General features: G+C 44.8%; 3 protein-coding genes across 5 annotated transcripts in view; all 3 read left to right on the forward strand.

Moving 5' to 3' along the window:
* LOC126291257 (spidroin-1-like) overlaps positions 1-14,434 on the forward strand; it is a 128,676-nt gene extending 114,242 nt beyond the window's left edge. The window contains exons 3-4 of the mRNA XM_049984912.1: positions 48-171; positions 14,275-14,434. Coding sequence (XP_049840869.1) covers positions 48-171; positions 14,275-14,434 — 284 coding nt within the window. The remainder of the gene's footprint in view (positions 1-47; positions 172-14,274) is intronic.
* Positions 1-23,070, forward strand: part of LOC126282131 (uncharacterized) — a 590,112-nt gene that overhangs the window by 496,215 nt on the left and 70,827 nt on the right. The gene's annotated exons all lie outside the window — the stretch shown is intronic.
* Positions 1-23,070, forward strand: part of LOC126282112 (atrophin-1-like) — an 829,584-nt gene that overhangs the window by 157,676 nt on the left and 648,838 nt on the right. The gene's annotated exons all lie outside the window — the stretch shown is intronic.

Here is a 23,070-nt window from a genome sequence, read left to right on the forward strand (position 1 = left end):
ACTGTGTTGTGTTGGGCTGGGCTGTAGTCTGCCCTGGCGCGGCTCAGAGTCCGCCGCTCGCATTGATCCTATGCGGCGCTCGGCGGACAGCGGGACGCCCCAGGCGTGGCGCGGCGCGGCGCTCCGAGCTCACACACACCTGCTGCCCAGTAGCGGCCAGGAGCGGGACACGTGCGAGTCGAGTGTTGCGGGTCACATACATTAGAAATCAAGGCGCCGCTATTACGGCAGCGCCGCACCGGCTTCCTTCCTCTCCGCTGTAATTCTGCTACTATCACCAGTATGACAACGACAGAACTATGGTCGCATCCTAATCGTCATCTCTCGCATTCTAAATCTTGCTGAGGTGCAAGGCTGGTTGCACCAATTGTCTGGATCATACGGCTCATATTGAAGCTGAACAGCAATTACATCCATACCGTACTTTATAAAGAGAAGCTCTAATTTGACATTGTTACCAAAAATCTCGACACGTTCTTGACTAATCTACTTCAAATTCTTACACAATACTCTAATAATCGTTCAGAGGGACAGCGGCTAACATATATATATATATATATATATATATATATATATATATATATATATATATATATATATATATATATAAAAATCGGAAAGGTTATAAATAAAAATCTGGAGCTGTTCTTGACGAAGTAACTTGACATTTTTACTCTAATAGACAGACACGTGGATCTATGCTACTTTATTAAAAACATGTACTATATAAATATATATGCTCTATATAAGAGAAACATTGTTAGCAAAATTCACCACAAATTGTTGACCAGTTTACTTCAAATATAAAACTTTCAGACAGACATAGGCTACATATTCTATTAATATATCTGGTATATAAGTGGTTGTTTGACGTTTTTACCAAAAATCTCAAAAGTTCTTGATCGGTTTACTTCAAATTTTTGCACAATGCTCTAATAAACATCAGGCTGACATACGTTTACACTTCTAATATATATCAATGACTCGTCTTTATACAGAATGTATATATACTATAGGGAAATGTTGTAATAGATTATTTCGAAAAATTCTTTACCGATTTTCTTCACGTTTTCACACAACGGTCGAATAAACATTCAGATGGGCACAGAGAAGATGTTTTTCATATATAATCGGTTAAGAAGTTTTCTAGATTATTTGCTGCAACATTATATATATATATATATATATATATATATATATATATATATATATATATATATATATATATATATATATAAAGACGAGTAATTGGTTAATGTGTTTACCAACAATCTAGAAAAGTAGTAAAATTCTTGACCTATTTTTTTCTTCAAATTTCTCACAATACTATAATAAATGTTAAGGTCGACATAGGCTATGTATTGTTTAACATAAATGGTACATAAATATGTATCTAATATGTAAATGGGAAATGTTAACCGAAACCTCGAAATGTTCTTGACTGCTTTACTTCAAAATTTTTAGACGATACTCTACGAACCTTGCAGGCCGCGGTGGTCTTGCGGTTGTAGGCGCGCAGTCCGGAACTACGCGACTGCTACGGTCGAAGGTTCGAATCCTGCCTCAGGCATGGATGTGTGTGATGTCCTTCGGTTAGTTAGGTTTAAGTAGTTCTAAGTTCTAGGGGACTGATGACCACAGATGTTAAGTCCCATAGTGCTCAGAACCATTTGAACCATTGTCTACGAACATTCAGACTTTCGTAGGCTATTAATTTTTTGAAACAACAATGTACAAAATTTCTGTTAAAGCTGATTCGGAGAAAAAATGCTGTGCTATGAACTGGTGTCCTTACAGATCCAGCAGCTCGAAAGGTCTCTCCTGTCCCCTTACCTTAATGATCCCAACCAATTTACCCACTAGTTTGAACTGATTTCACCTCCCAGTCGTGGCTTCCTAGCAATAACAGTAAACAAGTCTGAAGGTCAGAGAAAGAGGAGAAGAGGAGATGCAAAGAGGAGGGAGGGGGAGAATATGGACAAAGAGAGGGAGAAGGATGAGATGGCTGAGAAACAGGTGAGGAGGGATTGAAGAGGAAAGGAGGAGATGGACAGAGAGAGATGAAAGAAGTAAATTAGGACATATATACAATTCCCCACACATATTTAGCTATTGCGAAGCATTTCCAGGTTATTTAGTACGAAAATAAAGCATCCGTTCGCACAGGGCGGGGAAGCGCTGGACAGGAAGGCGCGAAGGACGGTCGCAGGAAATACTTGGAGAGTGCTGAGCAGTTTGCACGTGGTCGCGGGAGATAGAAATATTTCGTAGTGCCGAACGACTTGTGCACTTGTGAGACTTCCGTGGCTTCTGCAGTGAAGATGTAGTATGCGTTTAGAAGTGAATATCTAGCGACTTATGTTGTTGCTGATAACTAATTACGTGAAGTAGGTTTAAATGACTCTGAACACTATGGGACTCAACTGCTGTGGTCATCAGTCCCCTAGAACTTAGAACTACTTACACCTAACTAACCTAAGGACATCACACAACACCCAGCCATCACGAGGCAGAGAAAATCCCTGACCCCGCCGGGAATCGAACCCGGGAGCCCGGGCGTGGGAAGCGAGAATGCTACCGCACGACCAAGAGCTGCGGGCACGCTGAAGTTGAGTGCTCAATTAACGTGTTATCGAAACCTCAGCTATTTTGACATCACTTTGTTTATTTGAGGGTTGTTGCTCCCTGCGCCATTCGGGCTAGCAGGAAAGTATGATGTGTTGGAGTAGACGAAATCTTGCCGCTATCTTCCTCTCTATCTATCTATATCCGAATCCCGCTCCTGCTACTGCCGGGTCTGGGTGCTGACGAGTCCTCTTCATTTGGCTCGGTCCTCTCACCACTTTTCTTCCTTCACTTGCTGCCAGGTCACAGCTCTCCTTTCAACAGATATTTTCAATCCCATTGTGCTTTGATTGTGGCACCATACACAATCATTAACCTGGCTCCAGGGAGGTAGGATGCCCTTCCCTATTCCTCCACTGGAGTAATTCCTGTCTGGAGCGTCCACGTCGCGGAGGTGGGCATCCTATACTTCAGTAGGCCGGAGTGCTAGGATGGCTGAGTTCAGGCAGCGACCCAATCCCGTGGGGTATAACACGGAACCCATGCTGCCATTAGGGTGAAGACCTTAATGGCAGCGACGGTGGAGAAGAAAGATTCGGAACGGGATAGCTGGCAGATGAGGCAACCATCCTTTCTGGGGATTAAATGAGAAGGGAACCACTGCCTTGTGGTGGAGGATAAACTCCAAAGGCTAAGGGAGACAACCCCAACAGAAAATCCTTCCTTGCGTTAGGCCTAGCAAGCCAGTAGGAAAGTCTTCATATATTGCTTTCAAAACACAGACGAGCCTCGGAGCGAATCACTCAGGATTTGACCCCACTGCTTCTTCAAGTACTGGTGCAAATGATTGGAGACCTGATGATATTCATCAGTACAAGAAGATGAAACCAACTGGACTAAAAAATAAACTAAATATCTTCCTGTATTGTGATTAATTACTAAATGGACGGTTACTTGCGAAAAAAAAAAGTTGTGGCTGCCTGCTTGGAATTTGGTGCTGTACACTGTTAGGGTGACGGTATGGCTTCCACGCCCTAACGTGAGTGATCAGTAGGGCTATCGAGAAGAGAGACCGCGTGCTGTTAGTGAAACTCTTTTGTGGGATGGTTCAAATGGCTCTGAGTACTATGGGACTCAACTGCTGTGGTCATTAGTCCCCTAGAACTTAGAACTACGTAAACCTATCTAACCTAAGGACATCACACACATCCATGCCTGAGGCAGGATTCGAACTTGCGACCGTAGCAGTCGCACGGTTTCGGACTGCGCGCCTAGAACCGCGAGACCACCGCGGCCGGCTCGTGAAGTAGGAATCTATTGCTTCCCTGTTATTCAACTTACATTTATTTAATTGCTGGACCATCGACACCAATAAGTGTTTTACAGTAATAAATGGCATTCTTAGAGATACTTCTGCTATCTTACTCATCATTTAAAGTCGTTACAATAGTGCCAGCAGATTTTATTTAATTGAAATCTTTTATTTATAAATTTCTATGCTACATTCAAAATTCGCAACTGCCGAGTGATAGGAACCTTCGACCATTCTATTCACGTGCATATCCATATTGTATACTCTAGTCTCAGCAGTATTTGGCTCGTAATGCGGCAACTACGTATCCCTGCCCCTAGACAATGAAACCAGCTAAAACTTTTAATATTTCAACCCTGAGTCTGAGGGTACGTAGTTGAGGGTCACATTTTTATTCGAAAGCCCGCATGGATTATTGCTTTCTGTTGGTTTTATTTGTGTCATGGACAAAACAAAGCGGTCGTTTACGTCTGCAAGAAGTTCTTGTTCTGCCTTAATGCTTATATGAAGGTAAATGTAACGAAAATACACTCCTGGAAATTGAAATAAGAACACCGTGAATTCATTGTCCCAGGAAGGGGAAAGTTTATTGACACATTCCTGGGGTCAGATACATCACATGATCACACTGACAGAACCACAGGCACATAGACACAGGCAACAGAGCATGCACAATGTCGCCACTAGTACAGTCTATATCCACCTTTCGCAGCAATGCAAGCTGCTATTCTCCCATGGAGACGATCGTAGAGATGCTGGATGTAGTCCTGTGGAACGGCTTGCCATGCCATTTCCACCTGGCGCCTCAGTTGGACCAGCGTTCGTGCTGGACGTGCAGACTGCGTGAGACGACGCTTCATCCAGTCCCAAACATGCTCAATGGTGGACAGATCCGGAGATCATGCTGGCCATGGTAGTTGACTTACACCTTCTAGACCACGTTGGGTGGCACGGGATACATGCGGACGTGCATTGTCCTGTTGGTACAGCAAGTTCCCTTGCCGGTCTAGGAATGGTAGAATGATGGGTTCGATGACGGTTTGGATGTACCGTGCACTATTCAGCGTCCCCTCGACGATCACCAGAGGTGTACGGCCAGTGTAGGAGATCGCTCCCCACACCATGATGCCGGGTGTTGGCGCTGTGTGCCTCGGTCGTATGCAGTCCTGATTGTGGCGCTCACCTGCACGGCGCCAAACACGCATGCGACCATCATTGGCACCAAGGAAGAAGCGACTCTCATCGCTGAAGACGACACTTCTCCATTCGTCCCTCCATTCACGACTGTCGCGACACCACTGGAGGCGGGCTGCACGATGTTGGGGCGTGAGCGGAAGACGGCCTAACGGTGTGCGGGACCGTAGCCCAGCTTCATGGAGACGGTTGCGAATGGTCCTCGCCGATAGCCCAGGAGCAACAGTGTCCCTAATTTGCTGGGAAGTGGTGGTGCGGTCCCCTACGGCACTGCGTAGGATCCTACGGTCTTGACGTGCATCCGTGCGTCGCTGCGGTCCGGTCCCAGGTCGACGGGCACGTGCACCTTCCGCCGACCTCTGGCGACAACATCGATGTACTGTGGAGACCTCACGCCCCACGTGTTGAGCAATTCGGCGGTACGTCCACCCGGCCTCCCGCATGCCCACTATACGCCCTCGCTCAAAGTCCGTCAGCTGCACATACGGTTCACTTCCACGCTGTCGCGGCATGCTACCAGTGTTAAAGACTGCGATGGAGCTCCGTATGCCACGGCAAACTGGCTGACACTGACGGCGGCGGTGCACAAATGCTGCGCAGCTAGCTCCATTCGACGGCCAACACCGCGGTTCCTGGTGTGTCCGCTGTGCCGTGCGTGTGATCATTGCTTGTACAGCCCTCTCACAGTGTCCGGAGCAAGTGTGGTGGGTCTGATACACCGGTGTCAATGTGTTCTTTTTTCCATTTCCAGGAGTGTAGATACATACCTTACTGAGGACATGTAAATTGAACACAGTCTGATTGTTTAACTTAAGTAAGTTTGCTGCGGAGCGAGTTGAACAGCGGTGAGTCTCCATATCCGCTTCCCATGACAATGCCTGGTCTCTCTGAGCTAATCGGACTGTTCTGCCCAAGCGCAGAGTTCATGCTACCTGTTCTTGGCCATGCTGCACAGTTGTAGCGTTGCCAGGGCTTCGTTTTTTTAGATTGCATTTCTGTTAAACCTATTTTGCTATGTATACTTCTGTCTTGAACTGGGATGGGAAATCGCATGCCGACTTGAAAGTGCGACCTTTTGTCTTCACCTTGTACATATAATCACTTACAACCGATCAGTTGCTGGATTGGTATATAATATTCGTTATACTCAACGGTGGCGTGTGTAACGGCAATGCTCCCAGTACTCGGTTGTATTTGCTAACTCGTGGGCTCGTTCTCGTTTCTGCACTGGTGGAGTTCACTTGTAACCGAGAGCAGACTCAAGTGATGAGTTTTCGCTTAAACGGGCAGCGGGCGAGACCCACGAATCGAGTATTTGAGCATGCGGAGATGGCTGGTTCAGAGATGACGTCATAAAACCCGCTGGCGAGTTTAAAACGAGTACATGGACGTCATTTTTCGTTAATATAGCTGGGCCGCCCAACACCCACCCACCTACTGTCTGTCACTTAGAGATATCAGCGAAGTATCTGCGTTCTAACAGACCTGTGTGAGAACTATTACACAGTCAGCTTAACGTCTCGGGAGAGAAGAATGGGAAAAAAAATATTGAGGTTATGTCAGACGACGATTAGTTTGGCTTTCGGAAAAGTAAGAACACCAGAGAGGCAGTTCTGACTTTGTGATTAATCCTGGCAGCGAGACAAGAAAAATCGAAGGACAGTGATAGGATATTGTATAATAATTTATTGCACCACGATAGCTTAAGAAAGTCTTACATTAGTGCTAGCGGAAAAATGGTGCTATCGGACCATAAAAATTTCCAATATATTCCTGCTTATTTAAAAGAATCTGACTGAAAATTAGCGTACCAACTGCCTTATTCTATCTTCATCGATACTTTTAGAAACCTACGCAAAAATTTTGGCATGTGAACATGTGCACGCCAGAGTCTTTGTCATTATCTCTTTGTGTGTCTCCCTCTGTCATAGCCTCCTGTGGCACAGTCCTCTTCATTGTGCCCTACTATTGCAGTGTCCTCTCCCTAGCCTTGTCTCCCTCTTGCTGCTAATATCTCTTTCCTTTCGTCCTACTGCTGCTGTCTCGTCTCACTGTCACTGTCTCTCTCTTCATCATCGTCATTGTTGTATACTGTATCTCTCATTCTCTCTGGGTCTCACCCACTTCCACTATCTCTTTATTCTCGCTCCCCTCCTCAACTCTGGCACTATCTTTCCACTCTTTTTCCTTTGTCTCCTTCACTCTTTCTATAACACAACCACTGTCTACTATCTTCTAGTATATTTAATTTTCCGTCTATTTGCAACTGACACTGTCTTCCTCTCGCTAAGTATAAAAAAAGCATGAATATTTTCGCAAGCTAACATTTCTGAAAAAAAATATATAAAGGTAGTGAGGGAGGAGGAATGGGACAATTGGTACACCTCTTTTCGGTCAGGGTCTTTTAAATGAACAGAAACACATTCACGTTTTTTGTGCTCCGAAAGCAGCACTTTTCTCCTGGTTACCTACATTCCCCTACTGCAGCAAGGCATGTAACTCACAGGAAAAGAAATGTTGTGGCCAGGAAAATTTATCTAGTTTACTTATGTCAATTTGTAAAAAAGATTTAACGCGCAAAAAAAGTACTTCAGTTCTGGGGTTCCCAGATGATATCGTCGACATTTTACGGCATATTTTTCAGTGCCACGTCACTTTATAAACTGTTTTTTTGCCTCACACCCGATTTCACATGCGTATTTTACGTGAACAAGTAGTGTGGCTTTGAACCTCTGTATCTCGGAAATGGATAAAGACACAGAGAAAATGTTCAAGGTTGTTCGAGATATGGATCTTAACAATACATCGTAAAATTTCAGCCTTTTGCTCTATGTACCCGTCTTGGAATCCTCGACAGGGCTTTGGTCCGCAGGTGACAACGAAATATAGTAAAAAAAAAGTTCTTTTTGGGGTTTTCCGAAGAACCGAGCTTAGAGTGATGGTACCCCTATTGGTTCCATGAAGCTCACCGAACACCACAACAACTGGAAAAAGAACGAACCGATTTATTGCATTTGCCAAAGCAGAAAAAAGTTCATAATATCCGTACTTTGACGCTGTACTGTAGGATAGTGACGCTAAGACATTCCTTCTATTAGGTATACAAATGATTTCTAGCCCAAAGGCTATCGAAAACACTTGAGCCTACATTTTTATCATCAGTAGAACCCGAAGTGTGAGCACCGGAAAATCCCGTTTTTATGCGCTGCATTTGGAACATATTAGGTACGGAAGCTGTCTCATGGATACCGATTACAGACCTGACACCAAATTGCCATCTGCAGTGAAATATACAGGGTGATCAAAAAGTCAGTACAAATATGAAAACTGAATAAATCACGGAGTAATGTAGATAGAGAGGTACAAATTGACACACATGCTTGGAATGACATGGGGTTTTATTAGAACCGAAAAGATACAAACGTTCAAAAACTGTCCGGCAGATGGTGCTTCATCTGATCAGAATAGCAATAATTAGCATAACAAAGTAAGACAAAGAAAAGATTATGTTCTTTACAGGGGCCAGCCGCGGTGGCCTAGCGGTTCTAGGCGCTCAGTCTGGAACCGCGCGACTGCTACGGTCGCAGGTTCGAATCCTGCCTCGGGCATGGATGTTTGTGATGTCCTTAGGTTAGTTAGGTTTAAGTACTTCTAAGTTCTAGGGGACTGATGACCACAGATGTTAAGTCCCATAGTGATCAGAGCCATTTGAACGATTTTCCTTTACAGGAAATGCTCAATATGTCCACAATCAATCCTCACCAATAGCTGTAGTTGAGGAATAATGTTGTGAACAGCACTGTAAAGCATGTCTGAAGTTATGGTGAGGCATTGGCGTCGTATGATGTCTTTCAGCATCCGTAGAGATGTCGGTCGATCACGATTCACTTGCGACTTGAGGTAACCCCAAAGCCAATAATCGCACTGACTGAGGTCTGGGGACCTGGGAGGCCAAGCACGACGAAAGTGGCGGCTGAGCACACGATCGTCACCAAACGACGTACGCAAGAGATCATTCACGCGTCTAGCAGTACTTTGCTTTTCTATTTGATTGTAATACAACCCCATGTCATTCCACGCGTGTGTCTCAATTGTTACCTCTCTATCTACATTATTCCGTGGTTTATTAAGTTTTCAAATTTAGACTGACTTTTTGATCACCCGGTACAACGACAGGCATGGAGAGAAGTGACATCTGGTGGAGTGCGGCGACCGTGTGGGACTGGGCGGCATCCGCGACCCTACCGCACGACACGGAAGAAAACACGACGACGTCATCAGACCGCCCAGTAGAGGACACTGCTACACCAACTGAAACTGCACCTAGTACGGAGCTGGGAGCTGCAAGGTGGTGAATTCAACACACAGAGTATGGGAAAGAAAAAGAAAAGAATTACAACATTTATTTGCGTCAGCGGCCTTCAAAAATTTGACAATCAAGAAAAATTAAATTCCTGAGAAGAAGGATACTTTAATTTAATCTTTTAAAGATTTAAAGCAAACTGTAAAATTTTGTACAAAAGTATTTTTTTAAAACCCCATAAGCAGCGAGAGAATAATTATTAATAGAAGGTACAAGTTTCACAACATTTATTCGTTACTCAGCCAAAAACTTAATAAAACGCCCGATTCATATCAAAAAAATGGAGACCTAATAGCATTAAATAACAATTCAAGGATCTGAAAATAGATGCATTTGGTTAATAATCAGACGTTGTCGTAAGTTGACCAGCTCTAGCTTACACCCAAACCTACAGACGTCAGAGATTCAGATCGGTATGTTGATAGAGTATCAAACAATAAACCGGCCCTGCCGTCCAGATGGACGTGCGTAAACAGTAAGTAATTGGCAACACATGGCATACAGAGCACAGAAAAGCCATAACTGTGAGCGTTTCTCATGTAGAGCTCCCTTGGGGAAGTTAGTAGAGTATTAGTTTGTCATACGAAGTGTCCTGGGTTCTAGCCCAGGTTGTGCCAGTTTTTGTACGTGTGAAACTGTTATCTAGAAAATGTTCCTGACGAAAAAAGCTTTTCTGAATTTATAGCTCTGCGGCGGAGCCGCCATTTATTGTTCTCATAATTATTACTATTAATACTTCAACCGCGTGATGCAGCTGTTCCTTTATTTTCTGTTTCGGGTATTTGTCTTTATTCTGTGAAACTACAAAATAGTTCAAATAGCTCTGAGCACTATGCGACTTAACTTCTGAGGTGTTCAGTCGCCTAGAACTTAGAACTACTTAAACCTAACTAACCTAAGGATATCACACACATCCTTACCCGACGCAGGTTTCGAATCTGTGACCGTAGCAGAAGCATGGTTCCTGAATGAAGCGCCTAGAACCGCTCGTCCACAAGGCCGGCGAACATGTTTTATTGGTTAAAATGGCTCTGAGCACTATAGGACCTAACATATGTCCCCTAGAACTTAGAACTACTTAAACCTAACTAACCTAAGGACATCGCACACATCCATGCCCGAGGCAGCTTTCGAATCTGCGACCATAGCGGTTACGCGCTTCCAGACTGAAGCGCCTAGAACCGCACGGCCACACCGGCCGGCGAACATGTTTTATCCTCAAGAATTATGACGTATGTGGAGAACGAAAATCACCTATTTGAAAATCATCATGGTTTCCGCAAACAGAGGTCCTGCGAAACTCAGCTCGGTGTCTTGCTCCATTAGATACATCACGCTGTAGACAACGGCTCTCAGGTTGATGCCGTATTCCTTGACTTCAGGCAGGCATTTGACACCGTCCCGCACTGCCGGTTAGTGGAAAAAAAGAAGAGCTAATCTCTCGGAACAGATTTACGAATGGATACGAGACATCTTTTGCAGAGAAAACTCAACACTCGCCTTTAATGGAACAAAATTGACAGATGTAAAGGTTATTTCTGGAGTACCCAAAGAAACTGTGATAGGATCGTTACTGTTTGCATTGTATATAAATGATCTAGTAAAAAGGTTCGGATTCTCTTTAAGGCTGTTTGCAGATGATGCGCTTGTCTGCCGGAAGATAGTAACGATTTTGCAGAATGTCCCCCAGAGAATCGATGAGTGGAGCAGACTCTGGCAGTTGTCCCTGAAACTAAGTAATTGTAACATATTGTGCATACGAAGGGAAAAAAATCCACTACTGTACAGCTACACTATTGATGACAAATCGCTGGAAATAGTATCTACCGTAAGACATCTAGGAGTAAATATCCGGAGCGACCTGAAGCAGAATGATCGCGTAAAACAACTAGTGGTAAAAGTAGATGGCACACTGAGATCCATAGGAAGAATCTTAAGGAAATGTAACTCATCCAAGAAGGAAATAGCTTATAAGGGGCCTGTTCGACCGATTCTTGGATACTGCTCACCTCTCTGGGATTCCTACCAGACACTCCTGATAGAAGAGATAAAGAAGATACAACGAAGAGCGTTTCGTCACGGGATAGTTTAGTTGGCGCGAGGAGCATTACGGAGATGCTCAACAAACTCTATTGGAAGACGTTACAAGAGAGGGGTTGTGTGTCACAGAGGGATTTGTTAATGAAATTTCGGCAGAGCACTTTCTGGGAAGAGACGGATAACATATCACTCCCCGCCCCCAGTACTTCTTGCATAATGACAGATTCGAGAAATTAGAGCCAGTTCAGAGGCTTACCGGCGATCATTCTTCCGAAGCGCTATTCACGAGTGGGAGGGGGTTGGAGGACTCAGTGATAGAGAAAGTACCTCTGCCACACACAATTAGGTGGCTAGTGGTGTATGAAGTAGTTGCAGATATATGTAACAGATTACACGTCTTTGCCTATAGCTTACGCCTATTTTTCTCAGAATTTCGAGCGTCTGAAGATGGGGAAACGGTAACAGAAAGCGTGGAGTTTCAGGTGATTCTGCATTAAATTTGACTAAGTCTCACCACACTTCAATCAACCACACGCCACATTATCATGATGATGATGACGGCAAAGAGATAAGCACAGTACAGGAAAGAAAAAAAAAACTTAAGTCCTCCCGAACAGGTCATGAAGGCCGAACGGCACCGACCGGCCGCCGTGTCATCCTCAGTCCATTGACGTCACTACGTGCGGATATGGAGGGTCATGTGGTCAGCACATCAACTAGGAAAGAAAAGGCAACTTGAAATCGGTCGAAATACCAGTGACTTAAAAGGCCACATAACTTTATAGCAACCATCTGCATCACATAATAAGTCATATAAGGGTGATCAAAAAGTCAGTATAAACTTGAAAACTGAATAAATCAAGGGAATAATGTAGATAGGGACTACAAATTGACACACATGCTTGGAATGACATGGGGTTTTATTACAACAACAAAAAAGTTCAAAAAAATGTCCGACAGAAGGCGCTTCATCTGATCAGAATAGCAATAATTAGCATGACAAAATAGGACAAAGAAAATATGATGTTCTTTGTAGGAAATGCTCAATGTGTCCACCATCACTCCTCAACGATAGCTGTAGTCGAGGAATAAGTTGTGGACAGAACTGTAAAGCATGTCTAGAGTTATGGTGTGGCACTGGCGTCGGTTGTTGTCTTTCAGCATCCGTAGAGATGTCGGTCGATCACGATACACTTGCGATTTCAGGTAACCCCAAAGCCTATAATCGCACGGACTGAGGTCTGGGGACCTGGCAGGCCAAGCATGACGAAGGTGGCGGCTGAGCACACGATCATCACCAAACGACGCGCGCAAGAGATCTTTCGCGCGTCAAGCAATATGGGGTGGAGCGCCATCCTGCATAAACATCGTACGTTCCAGCAGGTGTTTATCAGCCACGCTGGGGATGATGCGATTCTGTAACATATCGGCGTACATCTCACCGTCACGGTAGTAGTTACAAAACCAGACCCACGCATTTCCTCGAAGAAAAAAGGCGCGATAACGGTAGATGCGCTAAATCCAACCCATACCGTGACATTCTGGTCATGCAATTGAGTTTCCACGACAGTTATAGAATTTTCGGTAGCCTAAATTCTGCAGTTGTGGGCGTTGACAGACCCTCGGAGCGTGAAATGAAAGGTCCACAACACGTTATTCAACCAATCGTCGTTTTCCGCCATCTTTTGAAACGCTCGCACCGCAAATGCCCTCTGCTTCACTAAATCGCCAGGTATCAGTTCATGATGCCGATGGATTTTGTACGGATGGCATCTCAGGATACGCCTCAGTGCCAACCAAACAGTACTGTATGGAATACCTGTTCGACTGCACGTGCGCTGACTTCCCCGTGCATAGACGAACCCGCTACAATCTCCATTTCTTCCTGAACTGACTCAGCAGCATTACGCCGTGTGCTCGGTCGACCGCTACGTGATCTATCGTCTATACAACCCCTTGTTTCGAACTTCGGAATCATTCTCGCCACAGCTGCATTTGTCAACGGACCTTTACCCGTTCGAGTCCCCTTCCTATGGCGACAGGATCGTATCGCTGAACTAGCACATTCCCAATTCCGATAGTACAGCTTCACTATAAGCGCCTTTTCAGGTAACGTCAACATGCTGCGACTGCTGGCGCATCTGCTTCTCTCTCTCTCATTACAGCTCTTTTTATACACGATTGTCATGCGCAGACATTTACCTTTTGCTGTCCAGCGCCATCTGTCTGACATTTTGTGAACTTTTTTTTTTGTTCTAATAAAACCCCATGTCATTCCAAGCATGTGTGTCAATATTTACTTCTCTATGTACACTATTCCGTGGTTTATTAAGTTGTCAAATTTATACTGACTTTTTGATCACCCGGTAGTTTTAAAGACACTACAGTTTGTGATGTGGCGACGCAGAGGTGGGTGCTCTACGAGAGACGCAGCGGTCGATGGCTGCGGCCGTGAAATGTCAGCAGCCTCCCTGCGCAGTTTATTAAATTCCTCGAATTCCAGGACGGACGAGGAGGGCGGCTGAAGAAATGAAAACACGAGGAGGCGAAGGCGCAGCCAGTGTCCGCTATCCCCCCCTCCCCCCACCCACTCACCGCAACTCCTCGCGCCGGCGGAGACAGACCTTCCAGCAAGTGAGGCCCTGGCCGCTATGAGAAACACAGCACGGCGGACTGGGCTTCGGCACACAGTCAGTAATTACGACCGCGCCGCCGGTGTCGGATGTTGGGGATGCCGCGCCGCAACTTCTGCCCTGCAACTCTGCAGGCAATAAGCATTCTGTGCCTGCGTCGTCGGCAGCAGCAGCAGCACAGAGACCGCGCCTGAGGCTGCCACAGCTTCTGACTCCTACTGTGCTAATAACGGGCTCGATATCTGCCGGCCTCTCAGGTCGCGCTGGGTGTCCACCAGCCTCTCAGATCCGTGGCGATCAACCTGCGAGCGTCATGGGCGCAGCTAGGATATTATTCATTATAAACTCGAATAAAACCACAAACAGCTGATCATTGATTATTTATTCACATGCCAGTCTTCGCTGGTTAAAGCAGCATCTTCTGGTGGTACGACACAGAAATGAATCTTCGTAATCTGCATGATGTATTTGTATTGAACTGACCAAAATGTTCTTACAGGTATTTTACAATTTTATAACGTAATTTACGTCATGACATCTACATCTACATACATACTCCGCAATCCACCATACGGTGCGTGGCGGAGGGTACCTCGTACCATAACTAGCATCTTCTCTCCCTGTTCCACTCCCAAACAGAACGAGGGAAAAATGACTGGCTATATACCTCTGTACGAGCCCTAATCTCTCTTATCTTATCTTTGTGGTCATTCCGCGAAATGTAAGTTGGCGGCAGTAAAACTGTACTGCAGTCAGCCTCAGATGCTGGTTCTCTAAATTTCCTCAGTAGTGATTCACGAAAAGAACGCCTTCCACCCGAGTTCCTGAAGCATTTCATTAACACTCGCGAGATGATCAAGCCTACCAGTAACAAACCTAGCAGCCCGCCTCTGAATTGCTTCTATGTCCTCCCTCAATCCGACCTGATAGAGATCCCAAACGCTCGAGCAGTACTCAAGAATAGGTCGTATTAGTGTTTTATAAGCGGTCTCATTGACAGATGAACCACATCTTCCCAAAATTCTACCAATGAACGGAAGACGACTATCCGCCTTCCCCACAACTTTCCTTACATGCTTGTCCTACTTCATATCGCTCTGCAATGTTACGCCCAAATATTTGATCGACGTGACTGTGTCAAGCGCTACACTACTAATGGAGTATTCAACCATTACAGGAATTCTTTTTCCTATTCATCTGCATTAATTTACATTTATCTATATTAGAGTTAGCTGCCATTTTTTACACCAATCACAAATCCTGTCCAAGTCATCTTGTATCCTCCTACACTCACTCAACGACGCCACCTTCCCGTACACCACAGGATCATCAGCAAACAGCCGCACGTTGCTATCCATCATATCTAAAAGATCATTTACGTAGATAGAAAACAACAGAGGACCTACCACACTTCTCTGGGGCATTCCAGATGATACCCTCACCGCCGATGAACACTCACCATCGAGGACAACGTACTGGGTTCTATTACTTAAGAAGTCTTCGAGCCACTCACATATTTGGGAACTAATCCCATATGCTCGTACCGTAGTTAGGAGTCTGCAGTGGGGCAGCGAGTCAAACACTTTCCGGAAGTCAATTAATTAGAGTTCCATAGATCATGAATATGACGTCTCATAATGACGTGGAACGTGTCACTTTAACATAAATTTTCTTTACACAAAATAATTAATTTTTTTACTGTTAATTCTTCACATCTAAAAATACATCTATTGAGTATAAGGAGCTCTCATTCAGAAATTGTTTTAATTTGGTTTTAAATGTTGGTTGACTATCAGACTTTTAGTGCTTTTTGGCAAATGACCAAAGATTTTTGTGGCAGCATAATTCGCCCCTTTCCTTGCCAAAGTGAGATTTAATCCAGAATAGTGAAGATCATCCTTTCTTCTAGCTTTGTTGCTATGCACTTTGCTGTATTTTTTGAAATGGGATGGATTATTAATGACAAATTTCATAAGTGAATATATGTATTACGAAAGTACTTGGAATATTCCGAGTTCCTTAAAGAAATGTCTGCAAGGTGATCTTTGGTGGGCTTCAGCTATTATTCTGACTACACGTTTTTGTGCAATGAATAATTTCTCTCTTAATGACGAATTGTCGCAAAATATAAGGGGCGTTCAAAAGGAAACGAGCCGGAGACATAATCACAGACACCTGTACCTGTATGTTAGAAGTATTGACCCTGGCTGTTGAGACATTTGTCCCACTGTGACAAAAGGCGGTGAATGGCTGTCTCATAATATTCCCCTCACTGCGACGTTAACCAGTTACGCACGTTCAACTGAACTTCGTTGTCCACACGAGTGCAGGAAAGGTTACGCTGACGTTCTTCTTTGACCAAGATGGCCCCCGTCTGATCCACTTCCAGCAGCATGGGACAACGGTGAGTGCCCAGCGTTACTGGCAAACCTTGACCACCCTTCGCAAAGCGATCAAATCAAAACGACCAGACAGTCTCACCAGTGGGGTCATTCTGCTCCACGACAATGCAAAGTATCACACGGCCAACACAGTCGCGGCACTCCTGTAGAAATTCAAATGGCAGGTTCTCGGTCAGCCTCCATACAATGCGGACCTCTCTCCCTGTGATTACGCCATTTTTGGTCCCCTTAAAAAGGCTCTGTGGGGCAAACGATTCACCACGGGCGACGACGTCCAGCTGTACGTACGGAAGTGGTTAACATCGCAGCCGCGCGAGTTTATGTGACAGCCATTCACCGCTTTGTGTCACTGTGGGACAAGTGTCTCAACAACCTATAGGTACTGGTTTCTGTAATTATGCATCCGGCTCGTTTCTTTGTAACACGCCTTGTATGACGCCATATGAAAGCAGTGAATGAAAATAGGAATAGTAGGCTAATTTACTGATATGTTTATCTCCAAAATTTGCAATAACCCTATTAGCATACGTAGCTGAACCTAACCATTTCAACAGATCATCGATGTGTTTCTTCCAATTCAATTTCCCATCAATGCACACACCCAGAAATTTTGAATATTTTGCCTTAGCAACAGACTTCTGTCCATAGTCTATATTTATCAATGGTCTTATGCCACTTACTGTACAGAACTGTATAAACCTTGTTTTCTCAAACGTTAGTGCGTGTCTATTTGTAGAGAATCACTTAATAATCTTCTGAAAAACATTATTTACAATTTTCTCACTGTGCATGATACTTGCTCTCCGCGAAGCCTTGGTAGGCATCCTCAATTAGAAAATGGCACCTGTCTTTTGTAGAAGACGCCCACTACCCTTTGTGTGAGCGAACATCACTACACGAAATTTCTGCTTATTGATTAACTTTAAGTTGAAAGTTTAATTGGAATGGTAACCGAATATATGGCGTTGCTGTAAAAAACGAGTTACAAATTTTCTATAACAACAACATTTATTTCCTAGAATTGATTAAAATACTCCTTAATCACTCACTTTACTTAATAGTATGATTGTATGGAATGCTGGCCCATTATCCACAACACAAAACCGAAATAGGAATTTTATCGAACCTGACTATATCCCCTAATTACGATGACTGTAGGAACCATCAGATATAGCGTCCGTACTTAACAGAGTCTCAGCAGGGAACGCCTAACCTTATCCCCTCTGCCGGGGTCCACACACGGTGGCTGGAAGGGCTCAGAGAGTCTGCTATTTGCTTACCTAACGGGACCTGATAACGCGCGGGGAACTTATATCTCTTTGGTCCACTGCAGTGGCACTGCTTAATACAGTGGTTGGCTAAACTGCATCTCCCCAGCAGACAGCCCACGCATACGTCAGCAGACGACCCGAATTTACATTTGCAGTGTATACTTCGAGTGACAATATAACATAATTCCGAATGATAAATTTTATATTGATCTTCCCTGAGTGTCGGAAGGGCACCCAGGTGTGTTTTGAGTATGTGACTGTTGCCTCACATGGAGCCGTTACAATTGATTCTTGCTTGTTGGGTATGATTGCCATATTTGTATCATCAGCAAAAAGAATTAGCTTTGCATCTTCATGAGTACAGAGTGACACGTCATTAATATAACAGTATACCTGCTATAGTGTGTATCGAGTGGTGGCTCCTACACTTCTTGTTGCAAGTGTTATGAGTTTGCTGCCCCACCCTACATTTTACAATTGTTGACACCTTTTATTATTCTTAATAAGCAGTGAGTATTAGCTCATATGTCTCCTTGATAGGCGTCATGCAATAATTTATACCTGTTCCTGTCTTAATTCTGCTGTTGCTGTTCATATATCTTTCCTCAAAATACACTCCTGGAAATTGAAATAAGAACACCGTGAATTCATTGACCCAGGAAGGGGAAACTTTATTGACACATTCCTGGGGTCAGATACATCACATGATCACACTGACAGAACCACAGGCACATAGACACAGGCAACAGAGCATGCACAATGTCGGCACTAGTACAGTGTATATCCACCTTTCGCAGCAATGCAGGCTGCTATTCTCCCATGGAGACGATCGTAGAGATGCTGGATGTAGTCCTGTGGAACGGCTTGCCATGCCATTTCCACCTGGCGCCTCAGTTGGACCAGCGTTCGTGCTGGACGTGCAGACTGCGTGAGACGACGCTTCATCCAGTCCCAAACATGCTCAATGGGGGACAGATCCGGAGATCTTGCTGGCCAGGGTAGTTGACTTACACCTTCTAGAGCACGTTGGGTGGCACGGGATACATGCGGACGTGCATTGTCCTGTTGGAACAGCAAGTTCCCTTGCCGGTCTAGGAATGGTAGAACGATGGGTTCGATGGCGGTTTGGATGTACCGTGCACTATTCAGTGTCCCCTCGACGATCACCAGACGTGTACGGCCAGTGTAGGAGTTCGCTCCCCACACCATGATGCCGGGTGTTGGCCCTGTGTGCCTCGGTCGTATGCAGTCCTGATTGTGGCGCTCACCTGCACGGCGCCAAACACGCATACGACCATCATTGGCACCAAGGTAGAAGCGACTTTCATCCCTGAAGACGACACGTCTCCATTCGTCCCTCCATTCACGACTGTCGCGACACCACTGGAGGCGAGCTGCACGATGTTGGGGCATGAGCGGAAGACGGCCTAACGGTGTGTGGGACCGTAGCCCAGCTTCATGGAGATGGTTGCGAATGGTCCTCGCCGATACCCCAGGAGCAACAGTCCCTAATTTGCTGGGAAGTGGCGGTGCGGTCCCCTACGGCACTGCGTAGGATCCTACGGTCTTGGCGTGCATCCGTGCGTCGCTGCGGTCCGGTCCCAGGTCGACGGGCACGTGCACCTTCCGCCGACCACTGGCGACAACATCGATGTACTGTGGAGACCTCACGCCCCACGTGTTGAGCAATTCGGCGGTACGTCCACCCGGCCTCCCGCATGCCCACTATACGCCCTCGCTCAAAGTCCGTCAACTGCACATACGGTTCACGTCCACGCTGTCGCGGCATGCTACCAGTGTTAAAGACTGCGATGGAGCTCCGTATGCCACGGCAAACTGGCTGACACTGACGGCGGCAGTGCACAAATGCTGCGCAGCTAGCGCCATTCGACGGCCAACACCGCGGTTCCTGGTGTGTCCGCTGTGCCGTGCGTGTGATCATTGCTTGTACAGCCCTCTCGCAGTGTCAGGAGCATGTATGGTGGGTCTGACACACCGGTGTCAATGTGTTCTTTTTTCCATTTCCAGGAGTGTATCTGATGTGTTAAAATGTATTTTTTCAATATTAGAGGCATGTACACTGAAACGCCAAAGATACTAGTATAGGCATGCGTGCTCAAATACAGGGATATGTAAACAGGCTTAACAATGACGCTTAGTCGAAATTAGATAATCGCAGGATTAACAAATGGTTCAAATGGCTCTGAGCACTATGGGACTTAACATCTATGGTCATCAGTCCCCTAGGACTTAGAACTACTTAAACCTAACTAACCTAAGGACATCACACAACACCCAGCCATCACGAGGCAGAGAAAATCCCTGACCCCGCCGGAAATCGAACCCGGGAACTCGGGCGTGGGAAGCAAGATTAACAAAAAATTTTATTATAGCTAACTACTTTACTTCAAAATTAATATTAAAACATTGTCTTAAGTCTTCGAATTCAGTGTCGATAACAGGTAAAAATCGTCGAGGCAATCGATACCGGGATGGATGAACTGTTCGTTTACCTAATTAAGATTGTTCGGAACCTTCGTAGCGGGAGTCCTACTCACACAAAGAAAATTTTTCGTGACATCAATTATCTGACTGGATTCACGCAGCACACCACGAATTATCCTCCTCTGCGAATCTCATCATCTCAGATTAGCAGCTGCACCCAGCATATTCAATTACTCAATGTTTTTGTTTCATATGTTCTAATCTCTTCCTTCCTCAACGGCTTTTGTCCCCTGCAGCTCCCTCAAATACCTTCATATCTCACAACAATTATTATTCTGTCCATCTAACTGAGATGGCACTGTGATTATCACACTGCACTCGCATTCGGACGTCGGTTCAAATCTAGGTCCTCCCATTCACGATTTCCCTCTCCCGGCCATTATCATTCAAGCAGCACAGTATACAGGGTGGTACATCTGAAGTTTCGGATGAGATTATCTCGAAAACTGTACATCGTGTAAAAATAGTGGGTAAGACAAGTTTGTAAGCTCAAAGGGCAACATGCAGTGATACTACACGTGACCCCCAGCCACCGCTCCATTGGTTGTGACGGGAGGCATCTTTTAAATCTTAAATGGAAACCCCCATTTTTTAATGCAGATTCGAATGCTCCATAAAGAAAGTAATCGAGTTTTGTCTGAAACATTTTTAAACCATTGACAGATGGCACTGAAATCGAGAAAAATTAAAATTGGGGAAGAATGCCGATTTAACTACAGACCTATATCATTGACGTCGGTTTGCAGTAGGGTTTTGGAGCATATACTGTATTCAAACATCATGAATCACCTTGAAGGGAACGATCTATTGACACGTAATCAGCATGGCTTCAGAAAACATCGCTCTTGTGCAACGCAGCTAGCTCTTTATTCGCACGATGTAATGGCCGCTATCGACAGGGGATCTCAAGTTGATTCCGTATTTCTAGATTTCCGGAAAGCTTTTGACACCGTTCCTCACAAGCGACTTCTAATCAAGCTGCGGAGCTATGGGGTATCGTCTCAGTTGTGCGACTGGATTCGTGATTTCCTGTCAGGAAGGTCGCAGTTCGTAGTAATAGACGGCAAATCATCGAGTAAAACTGAAGTGATATCAGGTGTTCCCCAGGGAAGCGTCCTGGGACCTCTACTGTTCCTGATATATATAAATGACCTGGGTGACAATCTGAGCAGTTCTCTTAGACTGTTCGCAGATGATGCTGTAATTTACTGTCTAGTAAGGTCATCCGAAGACCAGTATCAGCTGCAAAGCGATTTAGAAAAGATTGCTGTATGGTGTGTCAGGTGGCAGTTGACGCTAAATAACGAAAAGTGTGAGATGATCCACATGAGTTCGAAAAGAAATCCGTTGGAATTCGATTACTCGATAAATAGTACAATTCTCAAGGCTGTCAATTCAACTAAGTACCTGGGTGTTAAAATTACGAACAACTTCAGTTGGAAGGACCACATAGATAATATTGTCGGGAAGGCGAGCCAAAGGTTGCGTTTCATTGGCAGGACACTTAGAAGATGCAACAAGTCCACTAAAGAGACAGCTTACACTACACTCGTTCGTCCTCTGTTAGAATATTGCTGCGCGGTGTGGGATCCTTACCAGGTGGGATTGACGGAGGACATCGAGAAGGTGCAAAGAAGGGCAGCTCGTTTTGTATTATAGCGTTATAGGGGAGAGAGTGTGGCAGATATGATACACGAGTTGGGATGGAAGTCATTACAGCATAGACGTTTTTCGTCGCGGCGAGACCTTTTTACGAAATTTCAGTCACCAACTTTCTCTTCCGAATGCGAAAATATTTTGTTGAGCCCAACCTACATAGGTAGGAATGATCATCAAAATAAAATAAGAGAAATCAGAGCTCGAACAGAAAGGTTTAGGTGTTCGTTTTTCCCGCTCGCTGTTCGGGAGTGGAATAGTAGAGAGATAGTATGATTGTGGTTCGATGAACCCTCTGCCAAGCACTTAAATGTGAATTGCAGAGTAGTCATGTAGATGTAGATGTAGATATTTAGAATGATCCGGAAAGGACGCATGAAAACGATACAAAATGTGCACCAATTCTTTCATTACGCCTAATTAAGCATTTTTTTTTTTTTTTTTACAAAATGTATCCAACCCGCCACGGTTTTTTATGGAGGGAGACGGAACGGTATTAAAATCTCGTTAGGGAACTCTTCACAATTGCATTACTCGCCCGACTGTGGCGCTATCATGGCCACTTCACCTTCAGATTGTGAACCGTAAACATCAAATGACGAAAGTAAATTATTCTTTAGCGAAACATGGCTCACTATCCTCCTACAGAGATTGTCGATGTAATATGTTAATTTTAGGTGAATGTCATAACAATTACGCTGCAGTTGCGCAATTGTATGCGGATTGTTTCCCAAACAGACAACATCTAGGCGAAAACATTATTCTAAATTGTTCTCGACGAGCTCGAAATGGATACATGCACTGTCCATTCGTCGTCGCGAATACAATGAAAATGACGCTCGTACCTTTACCGTTCTCGCCTGTGTTCAACTGGATCCCGAAATTAGTAGCCGTTGGATTCAGAGACAAACTGGAATACCGAAATCAACTGTTTTGAGGAGTTTGATGGCACATAAATATGATGCGTATCATATCACACTGACACAGGTATTAACGCCGAAAGATATGCAAATACGCGTGCATTTCTGCTAATGGCCTTGGAAATAATAAGAACTGACAAAGATTTTTTTTAGATACGTTATGTTCAGCGATGAAGCTACATTAAAAAAACAATGGCGTCATGATTGGC

Source organism: Schistocerca gregaria, chromosome 1 (genome assembly GCF_023897955.1).
Source record: "Schistocerca gregaria isolate iqSchGreg1 chromosome 1, iqSchGreg1.2, whole genome shotgun sequence".
NCBI classification, from domain to species: domain Eukaryota; kingdom Metazoa; phylum Arthropoda; class Insecta; order Orthoptera; family Acrididae; genus Schistocerca; species Schistocerca gregaria.